General features: G+C 53.7%; 1 protein-coding gene across 1 annotated transcript in view; it reads left to right on the forward strand.

The window, feature by feature from the left end:
* Scn4a (sodium voltage-gated channel alpha subunit 4) overlaps positions 1-26,177 on the forward strand; it is a 28,494-nt gene extending 2,317 nt beyond the window's left edge. Inside the window, exons 6-24 of the mRNA XM_021634287.2 lie at positions 1,915-2,211; positions 3,088-3,151; positions 3,369-3,510; positions 4,862-5,071; positions 5,666-5,816; positions 7,444-7,682; positions 9,490-9,663; positions 10,501-10,857; positions 15,360-15,827; positions 17,574-17,709; positions 18,082-18,236; positions 18,980-19,153; positions 19,587-19,709; positions 21,190-21,468; positions 21,702-21,755; positions 21,957-22,094; positions 22,944-23,048; positions 23,621-23,891; positions 24,886-26,177. Coding sequence (XP_021489962.1) covers positions 1,915-2,211; positions 3,088-3,151; positions 3,369-3,510; positions 4,862-5,071; positions 5,666-5,816; positions 7,444-7,682; positions 9,490-9,663; positions 10,501-10,857; positions 15,360-15,827; positions 17,574-17,709; positions 18,082-18,236; positions 18,980-19,153; positions 19,587-19,709; positions 21,190-21,468; positions 21,702-21,755; positions 21,957-22,094; positions 22,944-23,048; positions 23,621-23,891; positions 24,886-26,129 — 4,781 coding nt within the window. The 3' untranslated portion in view covers positions 26,130-26,177. The remainder of the gene's footprint in view (positions 1-1,914; positions 2,212-3,087; positions 3,152-3,368; positions 3,511-4,861; positions 5,072-5,665; positions 5,817-7,443; positions 7,683-9,489; positions 9,664-10,500; positions 10,858-15,359; positions 15,828-17,573; positions 17,710-18,081; positions 18,237-18,979; positions 19,154-19,586; positions 19,710-21,189; positions 21,469-21,701; positions 21,756-21,956; positions 22,095-22,943; positions 23,049-23,620; positions 23,892-24,885) is intronic.
* The last annotated feature ends 653 nt before the right edge of the window (positions 26,178-26,830 follow it).

The following is a 26,830-nucleotide window of genomic DNA, read 5'->3' on the forward strand; positions in this document are numbered from 1 at the left end:
GAAATCCATTTCAACGAGGGCAAGTCCCAGCCCTCAGTGCTTGCAGAGGGACAAATTACCCCGATCCCAGTGGTGAGGGAAGGACAACTCCAAAGTTATTTATCAAGAAGAACCAGGGGCTGGAGGGATGGCTCAGTGCTCAGAGTGACCAGCGTCTCACACCGGGCTCACAACTGCCTCTAACTCCAGCCCCATGGGATCCCACACCCTCTTCTGACCTTCCTGGGTATCGGCACACACATGTGAGGATGCACATGCGAACACACGTGCACATAAGCAAACAGAACAAAAACAAATATTGTTTATAAAAGGAAGAATGAGGCACACAGAATATGATTCACCCAGCTGCTCAGAAAAGCATTCGGAAAAACCCAGCATGGTGGGCAGGTCCACACCTATAATCCTAGCACCAGAGAGGCCAAAAGATTCCAAGTTTGAGACCAGCCCAGGCTCCATATACATGTATGTGTGTATATACAAGCCCTGCAGAGAACAGACGTAACTCAGTGTTGATTCCTTGCCTTGCATTGTGAGGCCCTGGTTTATCCCCAGCACTGCAGAGCATGGTGGGAACCTATAAGCAGTTCGCTCAGGGGAAACAGATTATCTGTAAGGGACAGCAGGCAGGCTGTAGAGGAGGGAACCAGCCCAGTCCTGGTGCTAGGAAGGACTGCAAGCCTCACTAGTCCAGAGCCCTCTCAGGCGCTGGAGGCCGGTAAGTGACAGGGAATGCTGACTGAGACTTCACTAAACGCCTTCCTCTGAGCCAGGCCTCAGCACCTCCAGGACTCAGGAGGGCTCTCCAAGGAGACTGCTGGACATTTGAGTTTCACGTCAGGAAAAGAAGGAAGAAATGAATGACCGGGTCCAAGGAGGAAGCTATGACTTCCATCAATGACTAAAATCTGTCCCATGGAATTCCATCAGAATTGTTTTTGTTGGTTTGGGTTGTTTGTTTGTTTGTTTTAGAGACAGGGTTTTTCTGTGTAGCCTTGGCTGTCCTGGACTCACTTTGTAGACCAGGCGGGCCTCAAACTCACAGAGATCTGCCTGCCTCTGCCTCCCAGAGTTCTGGGAATACAGGTGTTCGCCACTAGACCCAGCTTTGTTTGTTTGTTTGTTGTTGTTTTTCTGAGACAGAGTTTCTCTGTGTAGCCCTGGCCACCCTGGAACTTGCGCTGTAGACCAAGCCTGCCTCAAACTCAAAGGTCCGCCTGCCTCCACCTCCCCAGTGCTGGGACTAAATGCTGCACCACCACTGCTCTGCATGAAGACACTGATTTTCAAAATCAGTCTAGAGATTCTCAGACTGAACCCTGCTGGTCCTTGCGTATTAACCAATAATGGACCCTGGTGCGCTGCCTTTCCCAAACATGGTGGCTTCTTTCTTAAGGGCACAGTGTGTGAGATGAGGGAGTCTGGAGAAAACACTTGGAGGAACGCTAACCTAGAAGACATTTATTGAATTCCTAGGCATGCTTTTGTGTAGTTCTGAGGGTCAGGAGGCAGCCCATTGAATCTTAGAGAGTGTTCTTCTGCAGGCAAGGCCGAGCTCCGCATGGAGGAAGTACTCAAGAAAGGGTTATGCTGAGCGGTGGTGGCTCACGCCCTTGGTCACAGCACTTGGGACGCAGAGGCAGGCGCATTTCTGTGAGTTTGAGGCCAGCTTGAGCTGCAGAGCAAGTTTCAGGACAGCCAAGGCTACACAGAGAAACCCTGTCTCAAAACAAAACAAAACAAAATTAAATTAAAAAAAGGAAAGCTTAGTATAGAGAGGCTTCAGGGAAAAGCTGTGAGGAGTGAAAGCAGCCTCAGGGCTGGACTTGGCTGAGGCTCAGGGTGGGGATCAGTGTGGGAGTCCTGTCCCATCCCACCTTTGGCCCCCGCTGACCATTTTGCCCTCTCTGTGACCAGGCCTGAAGACGATCGTGGGCGCCCTGATCCAGTCCGTGAAAAAGCTGTCCGATGTGATGATCCTCACTGTCTTCTGCCTGAGTGTCTTTGCCCTGGTGGGGCTGCAGCTCTTCATGGGAAACCTGCGGCAGAAGTGCGTGCGCTGGCCCCCGCCCATGAATGACACCAACACCACGTGGTACGGTAATGACACGTGGTACGGTAATGACACGTGGTATGGCAACGACACGTGGAACAGCCAGGAGAGCTGGACCAGCAACTATACCTTTGACTGGGATGCTTACATCAATGACGAAGGTGAGGAGGGAGGAGGGAGGGCCAGGGAGACAACCCGGCCCCTCAGATGGCGGCTGTCTCAGCCGCTTCTTTGCGGAAGACATAACCTTAAGCCCATCACTAAGCAACTTGGGTTAGCCCCCAATAAGGCACTCAGTCATGACCCTTAGAACCCTTGCCTGTTAAATGGAGCATGACGAAACCTCCCTCAAAGGGTTAACACGATAATGGCACATGGTTTTAAAAATCCTGAGCCCACTGAGGCCGAAGAGAGAGCCCAGTCCATAAAGTGCTCGCTATGCAAAACTGAGGCCTCACAGTCAATTCCCAGAACCCATGTAAACTAAGCATAGTGGCACATGCCTGTGATTTCAGCACTGGGGGTTGGGGCGGGAGTGGGGGTGGAGAGTGGAAACGGGCAGCTCCCAGGGCCTCACTATCAGCTAGCCGATGAGGTCCTAATGAGAGACTCCCTGAAAAAAATAATAAAAACATGTACATTCGGTCCTGAGAAATAAGGCTTCCCTAGCACACACACGTTCTCACACACTCACTAATACTCACGGGTCTGCTATTCACTGTGGTCCCTAGATCCTAACCCCAACTCTACAGTCTAATAAATATGTGGTAGTCCAATGCCCACAGAGACACATGCCCTTTGACCCTTACTGGGTCCTTGGTGACTCCTGACATAGCCACGGGAGGCACCAAGCCAGACACGGCTTACAGTTTACCCACTGGAGACGCTGGAGCTTGTCAAAGATGGGAGGGATCCCAACGGGTATCTGTGTGGCCTCTTCGGGCACACAGATCTGTGCACAGGGGTGTGATGTGTACGTGTGGGTACTGTGCGTCTCTGTGGTAACGCGTCTTCTCTGTGGCCTCTGATTCCCGAAGGGAACTTCTATTTCTTGGAGGGCTCCAACGATGCCCTGCTCTGTGGGAATAGCAGCGATGCTGGGTGAGTTGTGGGGCAAGGTATCCTGGGAGCTGGGGGCTCTCTAGGGACAGGGATCTGGGGTGGGTAGGAGTGTGTGGGAACCAGTGGGCAAGGGTAGAAAGCTTTTGTGCTTGGAGGACAGATGGAGAGCTAGGGACTCCTCCCACCCCACCCCCGGCCCTCCATCTGTCCTCAGCTCTCTTCCTTCCCTGAGCCAGCCCCTGCTTTTTACTACCAGGCACTGCCCCGAGGGTTACGAATGCATAAAGGCCGGGCGGAACCCCAACTATGGCTACACCAGCTACGACACCTTCAGCTGGGCCTTCCTGGCTCTCTTCCGCCTCATGACACAGGACTACTGGGAGAACCTTTTCCAGCTGGTACAGCTGTCCCCACTCTGCCCCTTTGCCCCCCAGACATGCCACTGTCTCTCAGAGCCTCACAGAGCCCACCCACGACGGCCAGGTCCCCACGACACAGTCTCCTCCACAGGGCTCCTTCAGTGCCCGTGTGGGCTCTTAGCCGGAGCCGGAGCAAAACCACAGTCCTTTTCCTCTTCCAGTTTTGCTTTATGAGTTGAGGGTCTGGGTCCAGGAATCTCCAAACCCCAGAGAAACCAGTAGGACAGCTAGGAAACTCAACTCTGCCCCCACACAATGATGGTTGGCCTTTCAATTCCATGGGCTACACCTCTGTAGATTCAACCAGCTATACACTAAAAATACTTTAAAAAAATAAATGAAGTGGATAGTGGCGGTACACGCCTTTAATCCCAGCATTTGGGATGCAGAGGCAGAGGCAGAGGCAGAGGCAGGCAGATCTCTGAGTTTGAGGTCAGCCTGGTCTATAGAGCAAATTTCAGTACAGCCAGGGCCACACAGAAAAACCCTGTCTTGAAAAACCCAAACAGAACAGAACAAAAAGGCTGGGGATGTAGCTCAGTGGTAGAGTACCTACCTAGTGTGTACAAGGTCCTGCGTTCAAGTCTCAGCAATGTGCAAGCAAGCAATAAAGAAAAGTATTTTAGAAAGAAAAATTATGCTTTCTCTGGAGACTCCTGTTTGGAAGACAAGTACAAATATCTTATGGGGAAAGATCTTTGTTCCAAAATTTAGAAAGCTCAGCAACTTTATCACAGCATTGTATTTGATCCACATTTCATCTAAACAGGCTTAGAAGAGGGGGCCTCTGCCTAGGCTGGGTGAAAACACCCCACCCTTTACTGGAAGGGGCGTGAGCATCTGCAGGTCTTGGAATCCAGGGAACCAGTTCCCAGGGTGCCGAGGGATGCCTGTACTTGGTGTTTACCATTTGTATGGCAGTGGGTTGAGGATCAGCAGTAGTCTCCTGATTTTTTGGCAGTGTTTTTAGCAAGATTAATAACGGTAATCATAGGTCTGCTATTTGTTGAGCATTTACTAGGTACCAGGTTGTGGCAAAGCAAGGTTTCAAGCCATTGCTGTTTGTCCATCTCATTTTCTGATCTCGGGTGCCTGTACGGACTCCCCCCAGCTTTGCTCTGGGGTACTGAAGTGCCTGGGTCACTCGCAAGTATTTTGAAGTTCAAAAACATGGCAGAGTTGCTGAGGGTGGCAACACCTTGTCTCCAAGGCCCCCAAGTCCTTAGACTCTGTGAGGGACCCCTCCTCTACTTACCTATCTAAGTGGCAATGATGTAAAAGGGCCCTGAGGAGGCCATGAGACCCCTCCTCCTCCTCTCCTCATCCCCAGACCCTCCGAGCAGCTGGCAAGACCTACATGATCTTCTTCGTGGTCATCATCTTCCTGGGTTCCTTCTACCTCATCAACCTCATCCTGGCGGTGGTGGCCATGGCGTATGCTGAGCAGAATGAGGCTACCCTGGCCGAGGACCAGGAGAAAGAGGAGGAGTTTCAACAGATGCTTGAAAAATACAAGAAACACCAGGAGGAGTTGGAAAAGGTGTGGACCTAGGCAGGGAGTTTGGGGTGAGGACCCCAGGGTCTCCCTGGCACTGGCATAGACTGCTTAACCACTGCCTTATATTCCAGGCAGGCTGGGAGGAGGAGGGGCAAGAGGGAAGGGTATGGGGCAGAAGGAGCAGAAAGCCCTAGGTTGGGAGCTTTGGTGGAAGGGGTGGTTCAGCTTCCCCATTGCACGGCAAGGAGTTTAGGAATGAAATGTGAAGTTTCCTCCAGAGAAAAGGTGTATGGCTTTGTGCTTTCTGGGCTCTTGTTGAGGCAGAGGCGGCACCCCAAGTTGTTTTTGGAGGAGCTGCCCTCTTTTTCATACATGTGTGAAGTATAGGGCCCAGCAATGTATCGGGGTTGGGCATCTTCAGGGTCAAGGGTCCTCAGTTACCTTGTCCTTACCCTGTCACTCAGTTGCCACTGAGAACTACCCCTTCCCTACATGTGCTAGATTTGACATTAGCTAAAAATAAATTTAAATTTAAATTTAAAAAAATTATGAAAAAATAAAAAAGGGCCCATCATCCAAGAGGCTCAGCAAGCGTTTCTAGGAGTGTGTTCATTCAGCGTCCTTGCTTGTTTTCAGGCTAAGGCTGCCCAGGCTCTGGAAGGTGGAGAGGCAGACGGGGACCCAAGCCACAGCAAAGACTGCAATGGCAGTCTGGATACATCCGGGGAGAAGGGGCCCCCGAGGCCAAGCTGCAGTGCAGAAAGTGCCGTCTCAGATGCCATGGAGGGTGAGTGTGCTGTACCCCACCCCCTTCTACTCTGCCTGTGGTGCCCACCAGGCCTCTCAGCTTCCTGGGGTGCAGGGTGGGGCCTGCTTGGACCCAGCATCAGGAGGGTAGTAACTTAATATTGACACTAAAGAAATAAGCTGGGATAAATATAGTCCTGTCAACCTGGCCCATTTCTGGCTGCAAGGCCAGGCCATTGCGGGAATTAGGGGCTTCCGGGAGGGCTCTGGGGCTGCCAAGGCAACAGGGAAGGACAGGCTAATAATACTAACCAGGAAGGTCCGGTGTCCCGGAAACTACTCCAATGTTTCCTGGGTAAAGGTTAAAGATCAATGATTAAATCCCCAAGGGGGATCACAGATTCCTCACAAGTCCTGTGGTACCCCCAAGTCTCGGGAGGAAAATTAAAAATAAGTAACAAGGAAGGGCGGGCAGAAGCATAGTAGATGGGGTAGAACACATTACTGAATGGAAGGAAAGACAGATGTATGGCTGGAAGAGGAAGGTGGGGAGGAGAAAGGAACAGTAGAGATATGGAAGAAGGAAGGAAATGAAGAGAGAAGGAGGCTAGAAACAAAACAAAATTCTGACCCAGAGAAGGGTCGCAATTGCTCCCCAGGGCTTGCCTTGTACAAAAAGCAGAGTCTGGGGTTCTTCAGGGCTCTGTGAACCTTCAAAGGGATCCATCTCCCCTAACCTTACACTCTGCATTCAGACGACTGTGTCCTGCCAGAGAAAATGGTCTGGGGAAAGCTGAGCAGAAGCGGCCCAAGAAGGCCCCTGCCTCTGTTTCCACTGTGGTCTCTTTCTCAGGCTTCAGAAACTAGGGTACCTACAGTGCTAGCCCAAGCAGACTAGCCTGAGACAGCCTGGAAAGAGGTTCACTTTTCTCACTCCTCAGTGGGACTCCAGCCCCACCCAGGGTCTCAGGCCCTGACACCTAGTCGCTTTCACCTGCAAAACAGGTGGAGCCAATAGTGTTTACCTCTTAAGTCTCCAGGGGTGAGTACTGGAGAGCCTGCCTAGAGGGAGGCCACAGAGGCCTGGTGAAGGAAATGCCCCATCCTATAGAGCCTACAGCTTGGGGGGTGACAAGAATAGGGGTTTTTGAGAAAGCTGATCAAGAGGGAAAGGCCCTTGGACAGTCTGGAATGACCTACATTACGAGCAGCAGGGAGGAAAGGCCTTCAGGACCACAGGGCGGCAGCGCTGGGGACTGGCCCCCTATAGGGAACTCCCAGTGCTCGCTAAAGACGCTGGAACCCAGCCAGAGCCAGGGTATCTCTCTCCTGGTAGAATCCCAAGCCCCGGAGGCTGGCAGATAGCTGAGCTCCAGCCCACTGAGGGTTGCATTGTGGGGGCACAACAAGATGGTAGGGTTCAAAGTAGAGCCCTGGGGAGGGGTTCGGGTTAATGCTTACCAAGGAGATGTGTCTTGAGGGGCTAAGCCCTGGGGGAGCGGGGCTTAGAGGGCTGGGCCTTCCGGGTGGGGTTTTGAGGGGGCTGGTCCTGAGAGCGAAGTGTTGTGGGGTAAGGGAGGGCAAGGAAGCCTTTTTAAGGGGGTGGGCAAAAGAGTCAGGGCAGAGAGAGACTCTTCATCAGACCTCCATCACGACCCCACCTCCAGAGCTGGAAGAGGCCCATCAGAAGTGCCCGCCGTGGTGGTACAAGTGTGCGCGCAAAGTGCTCATCTGGAATTGCTGCACCCCTTGGGTGAAGTTCAAACACATAATCCACCTGATCGTCATGGACCCCTTCGTGGACCTGGCCATCACCATCTGCATCGTGCTCAACACCCTCTTCATGGCCATGGAGCACTACCCCATGACGGAGCACTTCGACAACGTGCTCTCCGTGGGCAACCTGGTAAGGAAGGCGCAGAAGGAGGGGGCGGGCATCTGGAGGCCGGGAGAGAAATGTGGGGCCGCCTGGGCTGGGTGGAAAGGTAAGGCATGTGGGGACAGCTGGCGTGGGTGGCACAGAGGAGACACAAATGCTGTGGTCTAGGGACTAAGGTAGTTGAACTTCAAAGTGTCCGGGAACGAGGAGGGTGGCGTGAGCTGAGATCAGGACTCCCTGGAGGTCTGGGGACCAGGCCACCTCCTGGAGTTGGGGTTGAGGGAGTGGGGCTGTGGAAATGGGCGGGGCTAGGGAACAAGCTTCTCAACTTCCAATGAGCTTCGCTTCAAAGAGGCCAAGGGACCTGGGAGTGGAAACAGACAGCCAGAGGCATCCAGATGCAAAAGCGGGGAGGGGGCTAGCCCTCCCCCAGAGGTCTCTCCGCGCCCAGGCCTCCGCGGCTTCTCTCTCCCCAGCTCTTTGCTGCTCAGCCATTGTTGACATGCTCTGATCCGACTGCTTATCCCGGCTCGTTAGGAGCATTAGCACCTCGTTGCCCGCCCCAGTGGAGCCTGACAAAGGCAAAAGCACGCTGCCTCCACCAGCGCTGCTGCCCCGGGCCTCACCCTACTCAATCCTCCCACCCCCGACCCCCTACCCCCATGGCAAATCCTCCAGAGAGAGGCAGACTCAGAGTGTAGGCTGGGAGGGAGGGTTGGGGCCGGCCTGGGTAGGGAGCCTGAAGACCGAATCATCAAAATCCCAAGCCCTCGAGGCAGATTCGCCTCTATCTTATGAAGCAGCCGGCCAGGCTGGCCAAGAGGGGGAAGGGTGTGCTCCCAGCTCTGGCACAGCCTCCGAGATGTGTGATGGGCAGGGCCTGTCTGCCTGCCCACCCACTGCCCACACGGTGCTGCTGTCTGGGCACCTGCTATGGCCAGGGAAAGCTCTTCGGAGGGACGCCCACCGTCTAGGCGACTGTGGACCCAGAGCCGCTGGTGCCTGGTAGGAAGGGGGGCCATGGGCAGTGAACTTGAACAGGACCTCGGGTACCTGTTCTGGGGCTGAGGAGGCAGATATGATCAGTAAGGCAGATCTCCTTACTGATTTTGCCCCCTTTAGCCCCTGCCCAAGACCCTGCTCCCATCAAAGCTTGCTGAGTGGTTGAGAATGTTGGTAAAGTACTTCCCTTACCAGCAAGCCTTGCTCGGCTCTGTTCCCAGCCCTGAATAAAATGGGGCATGATGGGACATGTGTGTAATCCTAGCACCTGAAAATTGAAGGCAGGAGCATCAGAAGTTCAAGGTCGTCCTCTGCTACATAGTGAGTTCAAGGCCAGCCTGAGCTACGGGATATGTGTTTCAAAAGTCAAGAAGCAAAGTTTGCTAGGTCCTGGGGTTGTGCTTAGTAGGGAGGCTTGGAGCACGGAGGAGAGATCCTGAGTGTCGTGAAGGGAGCTGGGGTGCACGTCTCTGAGCCTCAACTGCTTTTTTGTGGAAAGGGCGTGATAATCTCTCCAGTTTTGTAGAGAATAGTGAGCCATCGAGATCAGTGTGAAAAGCACTTCATGAATGTTGAACATTGTGATTGGGTCAAGATCAGAAACGGATAGGAATGGGCCTATGTTTACCCACCTGTGCATATGGCATGGCCTTTGTACCTGTCTCACACACACACACACACACACACACACACACACACGTACACACACGGCCATGGGTACCCCTGCCCTTCAGTCCCCAGAGCCTCTGCCGGGAGGTGGGGGAGGGGTCATCTCCCAAGGCCCAGTTCTCCACGAGGCCCTGTGACAGGGCTTCCGTGTCCTGCCCCCCAGGTCTTCACGGGCATTTTCACCGCAGAGATGGTGCTGAAGCTGATCGCCATGGACCCCTATGAGTATTTCCAACAGGGCTGGAACATCTTCGACAGCATCATTGTCACGCTCAGCCTGGTGGAGCTGGGCCTGGCCAACGTGCAGGGGCTGTCGGTGCTGCGCTCCTTCCGTCTGGTACACAGGACCCAGGGGCTGAGGGGGATGGGAGGCGGATGCCCAAAGAGGCCAGAAGGCAGAGGACCCAGCTGCCCTGTGCATGCCTTTTGACCCCTGAGAACCTCTACCTGTAAACCAGGAGAAAGAGAGCCCTTCTTTGACACAGGGCCGGGGTCAGGGGAGGTAACATTAGACAACCTTGGACTTCAGCCCCCTGTGCAGGAGGAGGGCAAAGCCTCATTGTCCATTAGCCAGGAGCTTGGGGCCCAAGAATTATTATTTCTTCTCTACGCCTAGACCTTCACTCCTGTTTGTTTGTTTGTTTAATTTATCATGAGGACTTTCACGCAAACAAAAAATGCAGTCAAAACTACAAAATCCCTCAGCATATTATAATTTTATGTGTGTTTGTATGTTGCATGTCTGTGCTGTGGGTGCTTGTAGAGGCCAGAAGAGTGTGTTGGATGTCCTGGAGCTGGAGTTAGAGGTGCTTATGAACTGTGGGTGCTGGGAACTGAACTCAGGTCCTCTTGAAGGGCAGGAAGTGCTCTTAACATGCTGAGGTCCTTGTTTCATCTGTCCCATTTCCTTTTGTTGGGGAGATGCATTAAAGCCAGTTCCGGTACATAATCTCACTTGTAAGCACTTTAAACTGTATCTTCAGTGGATAAGGACTTTTTTTTTTTTTCTTTTTAACATGGATAACAGGAGGCATTAAGAGAGACAGACTGAAGCCTTGTTCTGCAGGACGGTGGGGTTTAAGACTGTTGGGTATTGCTATTTCTCCCAGGGTTCCCTGGGTTTGGCTGGTGGTACCCAAGGCTCATCCATGCTTGTCCTCCCCCTGCCTGGCAGCTTCGTGTCTTCAAGCTGGCCAAGTCCTGGCCAACACTCAACATGCTCATCAAAATCATCGGCAACTCAGTGGGCGCCCTGGGCAACCTGACCCTGGTGCTGGCCATCATCGTCTTCATCTTTGCCGTGGTGGGCATGCAGCTGTTTGGCAAGAGCTATAAGGAGTGCGTGTGCAAGATCGCCTCAGACTGCCAGCTGCCACGCTGGCACATGCACGACTTCTTCCACTCGTTCCTCATCGTCTTCCGCATCCTCTGCGGGGAGTGGATCGAGACCATGTGGGATTGCATGGAGGTGGCCGGCCAGGCCATGTGCCTCACCGTCTTCCTCATGGTCATGGTCATCGGCAACCTGGTGGTAAGTGAGGCTGTCTGGGGAGCTTCCTGGCTCTTACCCAGGAAACACATGAAGCGTGTCTAGTTCCTCTCTTTCTCTAAGGGGCCTGTTCATTACAGGTATAGCTGTACACAATTGTTGGTGTTTAGATCTCATGAGTCAGGCCTGGCGGTGATAAATACCATAGTCCCAGCATTCAAGAAGCTGAAAGAGAGCATCTCTGCAAGTTCAAAGAGAGCCTGGGCCACTTAGTGAGTGCCAGGACAGCCCGGACTATCTCAAAACAAAAACAAAAAACACTAGTAGGGGCTGGAGAGATGGCAGTGGTTAGGAGCAGTACCCACATGGTAGTTCCTAACCATCTTTAACTCCAGTTTCAGGGGATCAATGCCCTCTTCCGACCTCCTCAGGCCCTAGGCATTTACGTGGTACACATACATATACATGCATGCAGACAAAACATGCATGAAATAAAATGAACAAATCTAACTTGAAAACACTTTCATCCACGCCCACCCCCTGAAATGGTAATTTTATGATTCACTCTGCGAGTGAGCTTCAAAACTTTTTGTTTCCCAATCAGCATAATTTTTTTTTTAATGGTTTCCTGGCCCCAGCCCTGGGTATCTGGTTGTGCAAACTCTAGGACAGAGCCTAGGAGACCACTACTCCTGCCGTCACTGGTTCAGAGACAATGTTCAGTTTTGAGACTCGCTCTATAACCCAGAACTAGAACTCTCAGCAATCCTCCTGCCTCAGGTTCCTGAGTGCCATTAGTACAGGTGTGTATGTACCATGCCTGGCTTTTAGGCTGGATCTGTGTGTGTGCACGGGGCTGTGCATAGGATAGATGCCAGCGGGACAGGGGCAAGGCTCGTGGTCTACCTGACACGCATGTCTCCCCTTCTTGGGGTAGAGGTCAGGGCACTCCCATCAGGGCTCCTTAGTGTGGCCCCCAGCTGTCCCCTGGGGTGGCCAACACTTGTCCTGGGCAACAGAGGATGGAAGACACCCAGCCCCAGGTCCCCACCAAGGCTGAAGGAATCTGTGGGCTGCTTGGTCGGTGCTTCTCGGATATCGCTGAGCTCTGGCTGGGGGCTGGTGCTGAGGGGGGAGGGGGTGTCACCTCAGCTGGAGGAGATCATGGGACAGCTACAGGAGGGCAGTCAGGACTGCAGGTCCTGGGAGAGGGTTCTGAGAGAGTGGGGGAAAAGAGAAGGTCCCCTGACCAAACTTCAGGACAGGATTGTGGGGGAGCAATGACATGCTTGAAGTTAAGGGCCGGGGCAGCAAAAAGAGTTGTAGGAATGTTCTCTCTCTGTACAAGGGCAGTCGAGAACATTTTGTGCTGGGTTTTTTATTGTTGGTGTTTTTGTTTGTTTGTTTGTTTGTTTGTTTGAGGCAAGGTCTTCCTATGTGGTTTTTTTTTAGTCACCGTGTGAGTGTGTGTGAGGGAGAGAGAATAAGGACCCCTTTACTTTTGGGGAATTGATTCTGTTTCCACCATGAAATCTGATCAGTGAATTCAGGTCCTTAGGCTTGTATGGCAAGCTCTTCTACACCCTGGGCCATCTCACTGGCACATGGCCCCACGATAATTGTAACCTTTTTCCTTGGGTTTCCCGTCTGGAAAACGAGGGTGTCAATGATGGTGATTGTGAGCGTTCCATGGCTCAGGTCTCCGAGCTTGTCCTCCTAAGTTTAGGGAGGTCAGATGTCACAGGTGGGAAGTTATAGGTTAATAATTATTATAATAAAATTGGTGCCTCCAGCCATCAGCCTAAAACTTCCAGTAATCCTCCCCCGTAGCCGGGTGAGGCCGGGAATACTGTCTCCGCACTGGAGGAGGATTGCCCAGAGACACCCAGCTCCCGACACGCTGAGCTGGGACTAGAGCCCGGGTGTGTGATCACAGTGAGAGTGGCAGCGATCACCGTAACCTTGATGCCAGCAGCGCTGGTTCAGCATTTGCCTGGAGTCCCGCACTCAGTCTGTGTATTTACTCAGTCCTCACCACCATCCTAGGAGAGCTGGACCCATGTGTCTATTTCAGAGACCAGGAAGCAAAGGCTCAGAGACAATGTATTTAGAGCCAAGTTTTCTGGCTCCAGAATCTGCAGTCATGGCATGGCACTGCCTCTGTGTACTATTACACACACACACACACACACACACCCCTTCACAGCCCATCTCCCAATTTGCTTGTAGCAGCTGAGGGAGACAGTGTGCTCATTTCCTTGGGCCCTGTCTCCTCTCACCCCTCTCACCCCTCTCCCTCTTCAGAGAAGCAGGTGTCTGCCAGAGGGCACCAGGGTGCCCTGCCAGGGTTCATGGGCACTCCTACCCTCTGCATCCAAGGCACTTGGTCACATCCTCTGGCTTACTGTGAAAAAGGGAAAGGGACTAGGATATGGGTACCCCAACCCCCACCCCCGAGCTCCCTCCCAGAGAGTGTGCCCTCCCTCTCCTGCCCCTCCCCCCATCCCCTTGCCTGAGGAGGCTATTTCTGTCCCAGGCAGGAGCCGTGTGCAAACCCTGCTGACCCAGAGAGCAGCTAATTCCCATCTCAAATGTGTTTCTGGCAACTGGAGGTCCCCTCCCCAGAGAGAGAAGAAAGACCAGTAAATATGGGTGGGGGCGATGGCGGCAAGCTATGGGACATGAGGCAGTGACCCCCAGCAGATTCCCCTAGGAAGGATTTTAATATAATTTTTAAAGATACCCTGTTAACTGGACAGTTAAGACCATGACGAAAAGACCTTGGAGGACGCTGATCGTGCCAGGCCATAAAACACATGAAGAGAGTCAAGGACAGTAGATTCTCACACATAAGCTCCCTCATTCCCTCATGCCCAAGAGAGTAAAAACTTGACCGTGTCCTTGACAGGCAGAGGCTGCAGATGACCTTCCACCCTAGACAGCCTCACCTTCATCCTGTTGTTAAAGTTGGGTGAGCTGGTGAGAGGAAGGGCCGCCATATTGCAAGCCTCCCAGAACAGAATTCTTCTTGTAGTATAAAGGAGTGATGTTCTCTGAGGTTGTATAATGATGCCAGAAGCCTGTGGTCTGTCCATCTTATGACAAATCATTCCATCTTTCTGCGACTCAGTTTTCTTTACTGAGTTCCGGGGTTCAATTTTCTTTACCCAGGTCCATGGTTTGATTTACAAAATGCTGTCCCAACTCAGGATTAGTCATCTAATCCCTATACCTTGCACAGTTTATTATTATTATTATTATTATTATTATTATTATTATTATATTATTCCATGTGTGATAGCCAGTTTGAGTACCTATTAAGTCTATCTGTATCAATTTTTTTTTCTTTTAGCAATGTGCTGGAATTATTTGCATTTTACAGATAAGGAGATGGAGGCATAAGAGGCCCAGGCAGCTAATAAGATAAGGTGCAGAGCCAGGTGGTAGCACGGTGCTGAAATTTATCCCTTGGCTGCTGCTGCCACCTGTAGCCACAGTACTGGGTTTGTCTGCTCAAAGGCTGCGGGCTCCATGAAGCCACATGGCAGGTATTTCATTGTCCCCTAGAAAAATAAAATGGAGGAAGTAGATGGCTGGCCAGTGACCTTTAGAGACCCAGTTAGCAGAGTAGGTAGGGTGGTTGCTGGTCAGAGGTCCCTCCCAGGACAGCAGGGGACACCAGGGGAGTAGACCCTCGGTTGAAAGCCTCACTCAAGGACTGGAGAGATGGCGCGGAGGCTAAGAGCAGTTACTTCTCTTGCAGAGGACCCAGCTTCAATTCTTGGCATCAGTGTTGGATGTAAAGGAACCTGATAGCTACAGCCTGCTGCTACTCTGTTTCCAGAGTTTGATGCCTTAGGCACTCACACACACACACAGAATAAACCTCTGTGACAGCGGTACTCAGGAGCCTAAGGCAAGAATATCTCTAGTTCAAGGCCCGCCTAGGTTATATAGTATTAAGCCAACTTGGGCTACGTAAAACCTCCCTGAAAAAAAAAAATGAGTTAAAAAATTTAAGATTCCAAAACGTTTTGGAAGCTTGGAGTTGAGCTTCGTCCTTCATTTCCCAGCAGTGGGGAATGAGGATAGTCACAATCCTCCAGTGTACCTCACCAACGCTGTCACCTCTTTAAGCAGCAGGGTGAGGGTGAGTTTTCCTATCTGCAAGGTGGGAATGAGACTAGCAGCCTCCCTCCCATTGGCAATCACGAGTACCTCACTAGATAACATCCTTTTATACCTGTTTGTTTGTTTGTTTGTTTGTTCGTTCGTTTTGAGACAAAGTCTCTCTACATAGCCCTGGTTGTTCTGGAATTCACTATGTAGACCAGGCTAGCCTTGAACTCACAGAGATCCACCAGCCTCTACCTCCTAAGCAACTGGGATTAAAGGCGTGCACCACTACACCTGGCAGATGGCATCCTTTTAGGTGCCCAACAGGAGGTCGTTTTGCTGTATAGTTCTGAGAGACCCCTGCTGGATGAAGATGGTACCCCCCCAGACCTGAGCTGGCCTGAGACCCTCCGCCCCTTGCTTCCCAGGTCCTGAATCTGTTCCTGGCTCTCCTGCTGAGTTCCTTCAGTGCGGACAGCCTGGCAGCATCAGACGAAGACGGCGAGATGAACAACCTACAGATAGCCATCGGGCGCATCAAGTGGGGCATTGGCTTCGCCAAGACCTTCCTCCTGGGGCTGCTGCATGGCAAGATCCTGCGCCCCAAGGACATAATGCTCAGCCTCGGTGAGCCCGGGGGTGCTGGGGAGAGTGCTCCCGAGGATGAGAAGAAGGAGCCACCGCCGGAAGATGGGGACAAGGAGCCGAAGGACAACCATATTCTGAACCACGTGGGCCTGACCGATGGCCCCCGCTCCAGCATCGAGCTGGACCACCTCAACTTCATCAACAATCCCTACCTCACCATCCAGGTGCCCATTGCCTCCGAGGAGTCCGACCTGGAGATGCCTACGGAGGAGGAGACGGACACCTTTTCGGAACCCGAGGACGTCAAGGTGAGCCCACTGAGGGTCTGGCTGCAGAGGTGGGGTGGGGGGCTGTCTAACTTTAGACAGGTCATTAGACCTTCCCGACCTTCAGTTATCTGTGAAAGGTTCCTGCCCTGTCACCTGGTGTTGTGTTGGCTCTCTGTAATGGAGACTTTTAGCAACTCTTACAGGATTGCTGTAACTGGTCAGGCCAAAACTCTCCCTGGGCCCTTTCTGCCACCAGGTGGCATCTTTGGGCAGATGCTCTTATCTGTGGCTCCTCAGGTCTACTACTGTGGGCCCACGAGGCCTCTCTTAAATGCCCTTTGGGCTTGAAGGCCTCACCCTCACCCTGCTGCTCAAGACTTTGCCCCACGTATGTTCAGACCTGATCTGTAACCCTGAGGCCCCATGGTGGCTGAGAGTGGCATAGTCATACATTTTTACAAAGAACTGCTCTGGGGCTGTCCAATCTTCTCAGTGTAGAGCAGGGTACCAGGTCCTGGCCACAGAGCTGAGGACAAGAGTAAGAGAACCCAACGGGAGTTGAGAGATACAGGCGATAGTCACTCTTACAGGCTTGGGACCCTGTCAGGGCTGCCTGGGGGAGTTGACTCTGAGCCCCTCACTCTCCATGTGAAAAGAATTAACCCATGATGGAAGCAAGGGGCACTGCTCGCGCCACCCTTCAGCCCTGGGCCTGTCAGGGCATTAGAACTGAATGAACTTTGTCCTAAAAGCTCTTGACTGCCGGATCCCAGCCCCCAACACACACCAGTATGTGGCACCGTTGACTTAGCAGGGACTTGAGTGCCTGCTGTGCTATAAATACCCCCAGGAAACATGGCACCAGCCTCGACCTCGGTATGAGGAACCCAGTGGGGGAGGGGCTGGCTAGAGAGCCGCAGGTACGTGGCTCTGGGCAGGCAAGAGGTCTGAGGAGCAAGCAGAGCTTAAAGGGCAATTCTGGGCATTGCAAGGGTAAGGCCAGCAGTCTGGTGTATGCCCTGAGTGACCAAATGCTCCGTGCCTCGGTTTCCCTTTCTGACAACTGGCAACAAGACCTTGCCCGTTCTTGTTTTCTGACTAGTACCCCAGATTCAGAACTTCAGCACACACACACACATATGCACACCAGGTGACATCTGTGGACAGAAGCTTCACAGTGAAGGAACTTCTTGAAGCACGGGGGCCAGCCTGAGAGTCCGGCCTGGGACAGCGCTAGGAGTTGGGGAGGAGTCCTAGCTAGGTCAGGGCACCAGCCCCCACGCCCTGCCCCCACCATGATCAGGTTCCCTTGGCGCCACGCCAGAGCCTTGGCTGGGGGAAATTTTCCATCCTTTCTGGATCTCTCAGCCCAACGGACCCTGGGGGTGGGAAGGCTTGGACTCTGGGGGCACCGTGTGCCTGCTCCCTGCAGCTGTGGCTGCTCGGGGCTAGCTTGGCCGTGTTTCTTATCCTGGCCCCTCCAAAAGCACCTTCAGGCCTCTCTTCTTCTGCTGGCCCCCTATATCTCCACACCACCTAGGACCCCCCTGGGCCGAGCCCCCACCTCAGCCCACCTCTTGTCCTCCTCAGCCTTCACTGTGTTTTCCTACATTTCAAGCTCCACGCAGGCAGAGGGGAGGACACCTTCGTCACTAGGGGACTTGTGCCAGGACACAGTGGTAGTTTTCGAGGGCTGAGTGAAATGAATGAATGAGTGGAGCCCGCTCTAATCTCTCCTCCTTTCTCCCTTGGGAGAATGAGTCACATGCCCCCTGGTCCCCACAGAAGCCACTACCGCCCCTCTATGATGGGAACTCGTCGGTCTGCAGCACGGCTGACTACAAGCCCCCTGAGGAGGACCCTGAGGAGCAGGCTGAGGAGAGCCCTGAGGGGGAGCTGCCTGAGGAGTGCTTCACGGAGGGTGAGGCCTCTCCTACAGGCCTGGGCCGAGGGGAGCTACAGAAACACAAAGGGTTTTCTTCTCCAGTTCTGCTCTCCCGGCCTTCCCCGGGGAGCCAATGCTGGAGCCCAAGGGGCCCTTCTGCCAAAGCGCTAAGCTGGTGCGAGATGAGGGAGGACGGGGATGGCTGCCGCCCTGAGCTTGCTTGTAAAGCGTCTTTCCTCCCTGGGAATGGAGTGGGCTGTAGAGAGAGCACCGAGCTCCATCCCCCCCGATGTGAACCAGATGGGGCCAGGTGTGGGGAGGAGGTGGGCGGCATGGCGGGGGGGGGGCGGCGGAGGGTGCGTCCTGAAGCACCCAATGGCCAGTGACACGTACCACCCTGCTGCCCAGCCTGCGTGCAGCGCTGCCCCTGCCTCTACGTGGACATCTCCCAAGGCCGGGGGAAAATGTGGTGGACGCTGCGCAGAGCGTGTTTCAAGATCGTGGAGCACAACTGGTTCGAGACCTTCATCGTCTTCATGATCTTGCTCAGCAGTGGAGCCCTGGTAGGCACCTCCCCCAGGGACGGGGCGGGGTGGGAGCGGGTGGCCTTGCTCCCTAGGGCTCCTACCCTTTCACACCAAGGGTGGCTGCAGACGGGACACTTCCAAACCCAGGGGACCTAAAGGAGGACTCGTTTATGTTTCTAGGTGTTCTAGAAGGCATTAGCTTCGTGTGTGTGTGTGTATGCACGCGTGTAGAGGCCCAAGGTGGATGGCAGATGATCTCAGTTGATCTCCCCCATTTTGCATTGAGGCAGGGTCTCTCTCTGAACTTGCAGCTCACTGTTAGGGCTGGTCTGGCTAGCCATCTTGCTCCGCAGATTTCCTGTCTCCCGTCTCCTGAGTACTGGGATCACAGGCATTCAGCTGCCGCCACCTAGCTTTGACATGGGTTCTGGCTGAGCTCCAGTCCTCATGCTTTCACAAGCTGAGGCATCTCCCCGGCCCAGCATTGGTTTCTTAGAGGAAGAGACAGGGCCTGGTCCGGTCCCCTCAGCTGAAGGGGTGGTAGGTGGGCCCTGGGGATGTGGAGTTAAGGGTGCACAGGACTGTGGACATGACTGTGGACTCCCAGTGGATGGTTGAGAACGGGGACCCCTTCCCTATCAGGAAGCTTGCCCCTCTTAGTGACAGGCTGGGTCTTCCCATGCAAGACCCCTGGGAACCAGCAGCAGCAGGCAGGCTGGGGGTCGAGAGCCGGCTGCCCCAGCTCCTGGGCCCCTGGCCACTGTGGGTTATATCTCCAGGCCTTCGAAGACATCTACATCGAGCAGCGGCGAGTCATCCGCACCATCCTGGAATATGCCGACAAGGTCTTCACCTACATCTTCATCCTGGAGATGCTGCTGAAGTGGGTGGCCTATGGCTTCAAGGTCTACTTCACCAATGCCTGGTGCTGGCTCGATTTCCTCATTGTGGACGTGAGTCCCCTGGGTCTGGACGCACAGCCAGATGTCAAGGCCTTTAGAGGTAGGACCTGTCCAAACCCACACACTCAGACACCCAGGTTGGCACCGCTCCCAATAGAGTGGTGTCTTGCTCCCTAGACACTGCAGCCCAGGCCTGGGGCCTTATGATCCCTGCTAGTGTAACGCAAGATTTTCATATGTTCTTTGATAGCCACATAGGACCATGGGAAATGGGTGCTGTCCTTCCTGTTCAAGGTTATAGGTGACATCGTGGAGGTGAGGTGGGGGTGCTAGAGGTCACAAGGCTACTCTTCCCACCAGACAGGTTTATCCACCAGGGATGGGGTCTACAGGAGACAAACGGACACAGGGATCTCCCTCTCGTGTGTCCCAGCCCTGAGGAAAGCCGGGGACCCTCCACCCCCTGAATACACCCTTCTTCCAGGTCTCCATCATCAGCCTGGTGGCCAACTGGCTGGGCTACTCTGAGCTGGGGCCTATCAAATCCTTGCGCACACTTCGGGCCCTGCGTCCCCTGAGGGCACTGTCCCGATTTGAGGGCATGAGGGTGAGTATTGTGTGAGGGCTCGGCTGAGGAGGGCTTGGGGTGGGAGAGCAGCCGTCCGTGAGGCGGGGTTACCAGGTACATGAAAATACTTCAGCCAACCAGGGACAAGCAGTAGGCTCAAAGCATTGATGGTTGGAGTTTAGGGCTGTGACCTATTTCCAAGGAAGCCCCAGTCCTACCCCAAGCCCTAGTAAACCCTTAGCTTGTCTCTGCCACCACTGGAGGGCGACAGAGGCTGCTGCAGTGGCCTGGGCAGCTTGAGGCAAGACCAGGAAGATCTACTTGTGGGTTTATGGGTACCCCAAGGGCCTTGTAACATGAGCGAGTAAGCAAGTATTTCTGCTTCGGCACTGAGCCTGCCCCCCTTGAACATGGAACCATGTCCTTGGGCTCAGGGGCACTTTAGAAAAGATCCCCATAGGCCCGTAAGAGCAGAAGTGACTGGGAAACACAGGGTCTGAGTGGGATTCCTACCCATCCCCCCATCCCCAGCGGCGGGAGACCTGCTGGGAATAAGATTCATTCCTGGGCAGTGGCAGGCTCAGCTTAAGCGTCCTGACCTCCTCCCCAGCTTGTGTAAGATTCTGGCACAAGGCTGGGTCCCCAATCCTGGTGCTGGAGAACCTCTGCCCACTGAGAGAGATAACCTGCTCATGGCTAACTGAGTGGTTTGAAGAGCATCTCTAGCTCCTGCCACTGACCCTGGCTAGAGGTCATGAAATAGCTCTTACTTAAAAGGGAACTAATCAGGCCAGGGTGTGGCTCCATTGGTTGAGTGCTCAGCTGGCACAAGCCAAGCTCTGGAACTATCCCCTGAGCCTCATACATTAGGCGTGGTGGCACACACCCTTGATCCCAGAGCTTGGGAGGTAGCAGTCAACGCTCGAGATCTTCCTCAGCCACATAGTATGTTCAAGTCCAGCCTAGGATACATGAAACCCTATCTCAAAAAAAAAAAAAAAAAAAAAAAAAATTAAAGAAGGGGAGGTCTCAGATTCAGCCAAGACTAAAACAGCGGGGCAAACCTGTTTGGCCAGGTCTGGCAAAGGACAGAGATCCAGCCCTGAATCCTGTTGTTTTACAGAACTTGGTGGCTTCTTCTTATGCCCTGTGTATGTGTCTCACCAATGCAGTGAGCCAAGCCAGGTCACGTGAGCTGAGTTTCCTATGGGGGCTCAGAAAGCAATGTTTGTCTCCTGCTTTGTGACCCATGACCTGGCAGCTTCCAGAGAAGCCTGGCACCCTCACTCTGCTTTGATGGCTCCAGCCAAGCAGAGAGCCCTTTAGAAGACCAGCGTGGGAGCTCACTGGTCCCCCTAACCCTACCCTTTACCCCTGTGTACACACACACCCAAGCAGACTCCTCTCCCCGGGGCTGGCTGAGATTGGCCCTTCCTGGGTGACAGTACAGCTGGGAGTCCCCTGTCGGATGCCTGAGAGTGGCTCTAACGTGACCCCCGACCACCCCCCTGGCCCCTAGGTGGTGGTGAATGCCCTCCTGGGAGCCATCCCTTCCATCATGAATGTCCTCCTTGTGTGCCTCATCTTCTGGCTCATCTTCAGCATCATGGGGGTCAACTTGTTTGCTGGAAAGTTCTACTACTGCGTCAACACAACCACCTCTGAGAGATTCGACATCTCTGTGGTCAACAACAAGTCCGAGTGTGAGAGCCTCATGCACACAGGCCAGGTCCGCTGGATGAACGTCAAGGTCAACTATGACAACGTGGGTCTGGGCTACCTCTCCCTCCTCCAGGTGGTGAGTGCTCAGAACTGGGTGGAAGGGCCTAGCTGATCCTCAATCATATCAGAGCCTAGGATTGCTCCTTATTAGGGGATGGCCATGTTTGCCATGCCATGGAACCTGGGGTTTGGGTTTATCTCTAGTATATTTGACGCTGCCTAGTGGGATCCTGGCTGGTGGTCTCTGGGGAGGGCTTGATTAGGGAAGGGAGGAAGCCCCTTCTCTCATGCCCTGCTGTGATCTCTCAGGCTACTTTCAAGGGCTGGATGGACATCATGTACGCGGCTGTGGACTCCCGGGAGGTGAGCTGGGTCTCTGCATTGATGAGTAAGTTTAAGAGGAGCGCTGACAGTGGTGGGAATTCCACCATTCCCACCATTCCCACCCCCACCCCCACCACACTATCTCCTCAGAAGCCCAGCAGCCTTGGGGGGGAGGGGAGTCCTGCTCATAGCACTTTGGGGAACAAAGAGAAGCTCCATGTGTGTACCTCAACCCTGCAGAAAGAGGAGCAGCCAGACTACGAGGTGAACCTCTACATGTACCTTTACTTCGTCATCTTCATCATCTTTGGCTCCTTCTTCACACTCAACCTCTTCATCGGTGTCATCATCGACAACTTCAACCAGCAGAAGAAGAAGATGAGTATCTGGCCCTCCCCAGAGGCTCTCCGCCCCATCCACCTACTCCTTCCTAAGGTCATCAGCTGCCTGAGCAGGCCCGAGCAGCCACCCACTGGTGCCTGGGGGAAGCAAGCGTGGATTTAAGTCCCTCTAGGGGACTGAACGGCCACTCCTCCAGCCTCATTTTCCTAGTCTATTCAATGAGGCTGCTGTAGAGCCAGACGTGATGACACACATCTGAAATTTTAGCACTAACGGGTCTGAGGCAGTAAGCTCATTCCATTGTAGGCCAGCCTGGGTATATAGTCTATTTGAGGCCAGCCTAGGCTACGAAGAGAAACCCTATAAATAAACAAACAAACAAACAAACAAACAAATAAAATTAGGTAGGTGCAGACTAAGAACTCTTTGGTGAAGCACAGCTTGAAACTGGGAAATTGGCCCGAAATCCTTTGTTCCCTCCTTTTTTTTTTTTCTCATCCTCCTTCTCTCTCTCTCTCTCTCTCTGTCCTCCTCTTCCTCCTCCTCCTCCTTCTTCTTCTAGTTTTTCTTTGAGACAGGATTTCTCTGTGTAGCCCTGGCTGTCCTAGAACTCACTTTGTAGACCAGGCTGGCCTCAAACTCAGAGATCCACCTGCCTCTACCTCCCCAGTGGGATTAAAGGCGTGTGCTGCCACCACCCAGCTCATCCCCTTTTCTGTAGACCCAGTTTCCCCCTTCATCATCTCTCCACCTCTGGTCCCTCAAGAGCCTTTGCCTTCCCATCAGACACTTGTTAAAGGATAAAGCCACCTTCAAGATGGTGCTTGAGGTAGGGGAGCAGGGAAAGGGACATGCCTCAGCCTTACTGTCTCTGTTCTCCTATACTTTGGAGGGAAAGACATCTTCATGACAGAGGAACAGAAGAAATACTACAACGCGATGAAGAAGCTTGGCTCCAAGAAGCCCCAGAAGCCAATTCCCCGGCCTCAGGTACCAGGCTCTGGGCCCCTCCTCCTGTAACCTGGAACACAGCTGCCCAGGGGGGCCAGCAGGCGTCTGTGCAGCCTGCGTTCTGCTCACCACTGTGGAGGACTCAAAACCTCACAGAGCTCGGCTCACGGGCACAGCAAGTGTCCGGAGGCTCCCGTTACCAGATGACCACCCATGTAACCCCGCACAGCTTTCCAGTTTCTACCCGCCTTTTCCTGTGGGACCCCTGACCTGTGAGACAGGGCCCAGCAAGGAGCAGAAAGGGGATACCCACACGCCTGAGCAAGCAGCGACTTGGGAAGAGGGCTAGAGATGACTGGGGAGCTTAGGAACGTAGGAAGGAGGGGTCCAAGAGTGGGAACTGATGAACACAGAGAGAGAATGATGTGTTCCCAGACCCTTCCCTCCTGTGGCACACTTCCCCACTCTCCTTTACACCTCCTCCTCTCCTTCCCTCCTCCCATGGCATTTTTGTGCCCTCCTGTGCCTCCCACTCAGACCCATCCTGTCTGGGTCCTGCCCGTATCCCCCCACCCCACGCCCTGACGCACACACGTTCCGTCCCTATGCAGAACAAGATCCAGGGCATGGTGTACGACTTCGTGACGAAGCAGGTGTTCGACATCTCCATCATGATCCTCATCTGCCTCAACATGGTCACCATGATGGTGGAGACAGACGACCAGAGCCAGCTCAAGGTGGACATCCTGTACAACATCAACATGATCTTCATCATCATCTTCACGGGGGAGTGTGTGCTGAAGATGTTCGCCCTGCGCCACTACTACTTCACCGTTGGCTGGAATATCTTCGACTTCGTGGTTGTCATCCTGTCCATCGTGGGTGAGCGGGCAGGGGAGCCTCTCCTCGTGTGCACAGACCCGCTACGGCCCTGGGATACCCACACACCCGCGCAAGCAAACACACACATACTTCTATCACCTTTCATGCACAGAGGAGTATGTTGCTCTCAGGTCACCCATGACCCGTATTCACGTGAGCTCAACCTCGAGAAACTTGGGTGCATACTTGGGTGGCCACATGTTGAATCAATGCACAAGGGAGGGCGGGAGCGGTAGCTCAGTTGATAACGTGCTTCCTGCACATGTGTGATCTGAGTTTGGTCCCTGGAATCTGTGTAAAGAAGCCGGGCCTGGTGGCACCTGCCTGTGATCGCAGCACTGAGGAGGTGGAGACAGTTGTGACCCCGGGGGTCACTGGCCAGTCAGCTTAGTCTAATCACCAGACCTCAGGGCCAGAAAGAGACCCTGTTTTAAAATACAAGGTGGATGGCGTCGGAGGAGAAATGACACATGAGGTTTTCCTCTGGCCTATGTGCAGGCCCACACACATGCGCTATATATGTGTAGCTAAGTATGTACCTGCAAGCATGCACACATACACACTAACAAGTATAGGCAAACATGTAAGCACACACACACAAATAAGAAAAAGGTTCCAGAATCTTTACGTACTGAGAGAACAGATATGTGTACAACCATGACAGTAAGTAGCTCCTGTTCATGAGTGTTGGCTGTGTGCCGGCATTTGCTATGTATTAACAGACGTGGCCTCATTCTTTCACAGCAGATGAGAACAAGCTACACAGCTCTTCTCTCCTTCTCTCTCTCTCTCTCTCCTGTGATATCCACAAGCAGATTTAAGGATAGGCCTCCATCAGTTTTAGAATATCCCACCTCCAACTGTCAGGACACAGTAATCCCCTAGGCTCCCAAGCACTCTAGGAGCCCTGCTCAGAGGTTCGAGCACAGGCAGGCCTGGCCTCCAGCCCTGCACGCCCCCAGTCCGCTGACCCAGCCTCTGTTTCTCTCCGTAGGCCTCGCGCTCTCTGAAGTGATACAGAAATACTTTGTGTCACCCACACTGTTTCGTGTGATCCGCTTGGCACGGATTGGGCGCGTCTTGCGTCTGATCCGTGGGGCCAAGGGCATCCGGACACTGCTGTTCGCCCTCATGATGTCACTGCCCGCACTCTTCAACATCGGCCTCCTCCTCTTTCTGGTCATGTTCATCTACTCCATCTTCGGCATGTCTAACTTCGCCTACGTCAAGAAAGAGTCAGGCATCGATGACATGTTTAACTTTGAGACCTTCGGCAACAGCATCATCTGCCTCTTCGAGATCACCACGTCAGCAGGCTGGGACGGGCTTCTGAACCCCATCCTCAACAGCGGGCCCCCGGATTGTGACCCAACCCTGGAGAACCCGGGCACCAATATCAAGGGTGACTGCGGCAACCCATCCATTGGCATCTGCTTCTTCTGTAGCTACATCATCATCTCCTTTCTCATCGTGGTCAACATGTACATCGCCATCATCCTCGAGAACTTCAACGTGGCCACCGAGGAGAGCAGCGAGCCCCTCTGCGAAGACGACTTTGAGATGTTCTACGAGACATGGGAGAAGTTTGACCCCGATGCCACTCAGTTCATCGACTACAGCCGCCTCTCTGACTTCGTGGACACCTTGCAGGAGCCACTGAGAATCGCCAAGCCCAACAAGATCAAGCTGATCACCTTAGACCTGCCCATGGTGCCGGGCGACAAGATCCACTGCCTGGACATCCTCTTTGCCCTGACCAAAGAGGTCCTGGGTGACTCTGGGGAGATGGATGCCCTTAAGCAGACCATGGAGGAGAAGTTTATGGCAGCCAACCCCTCCAAGGTCTCCTATGAGCCCATCACCACCACCCTCAAGAGGAAGCAGGAGGAGGTGTGTGCTATCAAGATCCAGAGGGCCTACCGCCGCCACCTCCTGCAGCGCTCCGTGAAGCAGGCCTCTTACATGTTCCGCCACAACCAGGATGGCAATGGCGACGGGGCCCCTGAGAAGGAGGGGCTGATCGCCAATACCATGAACAAGATGTACGGCCCTGAGGATGAGAACAGTGGTATGCAGAGCCAGGGGGAGGAAAGGAAGGGCTCCTCAGAGGATGCTGGACCCACCAGGGAGCTCACACCCACCAGCCCCTTGGATACTTCCCCGACTCCAACTCCTCCACCACCATCACCACCACAGGGGCAAACAGTCCGCCCAGGGGTCAAAGAGTCTCTTGTGTAGAGAGCAACGTCGAGGCAGCCAGCTGAGCCGTCGGCACAGGCCAGATGCTCCCACTAGGGAATGGCGTGCAGAGTTGGGGAGCGGGGCTTTGGGTGGGGGCTTGACACCTGGGCTGAGGGAATTGGGAATTGTGCTCAGGGCTCGAGTGAGCCTGGAGCCCCTGCCTCGTGGTTTTCTCTTTACAATGCTCTGACATTCTCTTGACCCCGGGGAGGCCCGGACATCAGATGCTGCTTCCTCCTTAGGGAAGAGCCAGCATACCATGGAGGGGTTGGCTGCCTTGCTTGTCACTACTCTTAAGGGCCCAAGTCCCCCGGCTCCAGCCAGGAAAAAACACAGATCTTAACCTCAAACACCTACACCCCCGACCCCAGGGCTTACCTACCTCCCACCCCCATGACTCTGGGACTCAGCTTCCCCCTGCCAGCTCAGGAATGCCCTTGTGAAAGGAAAATGGTTCTAGTACAGAAATTGCTGCACTGCACGGAGCCAATTGGCTGCTGGATCCGGATGTTGTCAGGCTGGAGACATGACTCCTGAAACCCTTCACCCAGTCATATCCAGGCCGGTGGACAGCTCCCCTGGCTGGCCCCTGAGGGGAGAACCAAGGAAAGATTGTCTTTCTCTGGGATGCACGGATGGGTTGTTCAGGCTGGCTCCTGCCAGCCACATTCATGCACTTGGGCCTGAGCACCCAGATC

Source organism: Meriones unguiculatus, chromosome 7, assembly GCF_030254825.1.
Source record: "Meriones unguiculatus strain TT.TT164.6M chromosome 7, Bangor_MerUng_6.1, whole genome shotgun sequence".
NCBI classification, from domain to species: domain Eukaryota; kingdom Metazoa; phylum Chordata; class Mammalia; order Rodentia; family Muridae; genus Meriones; species Meriones unguiculatus.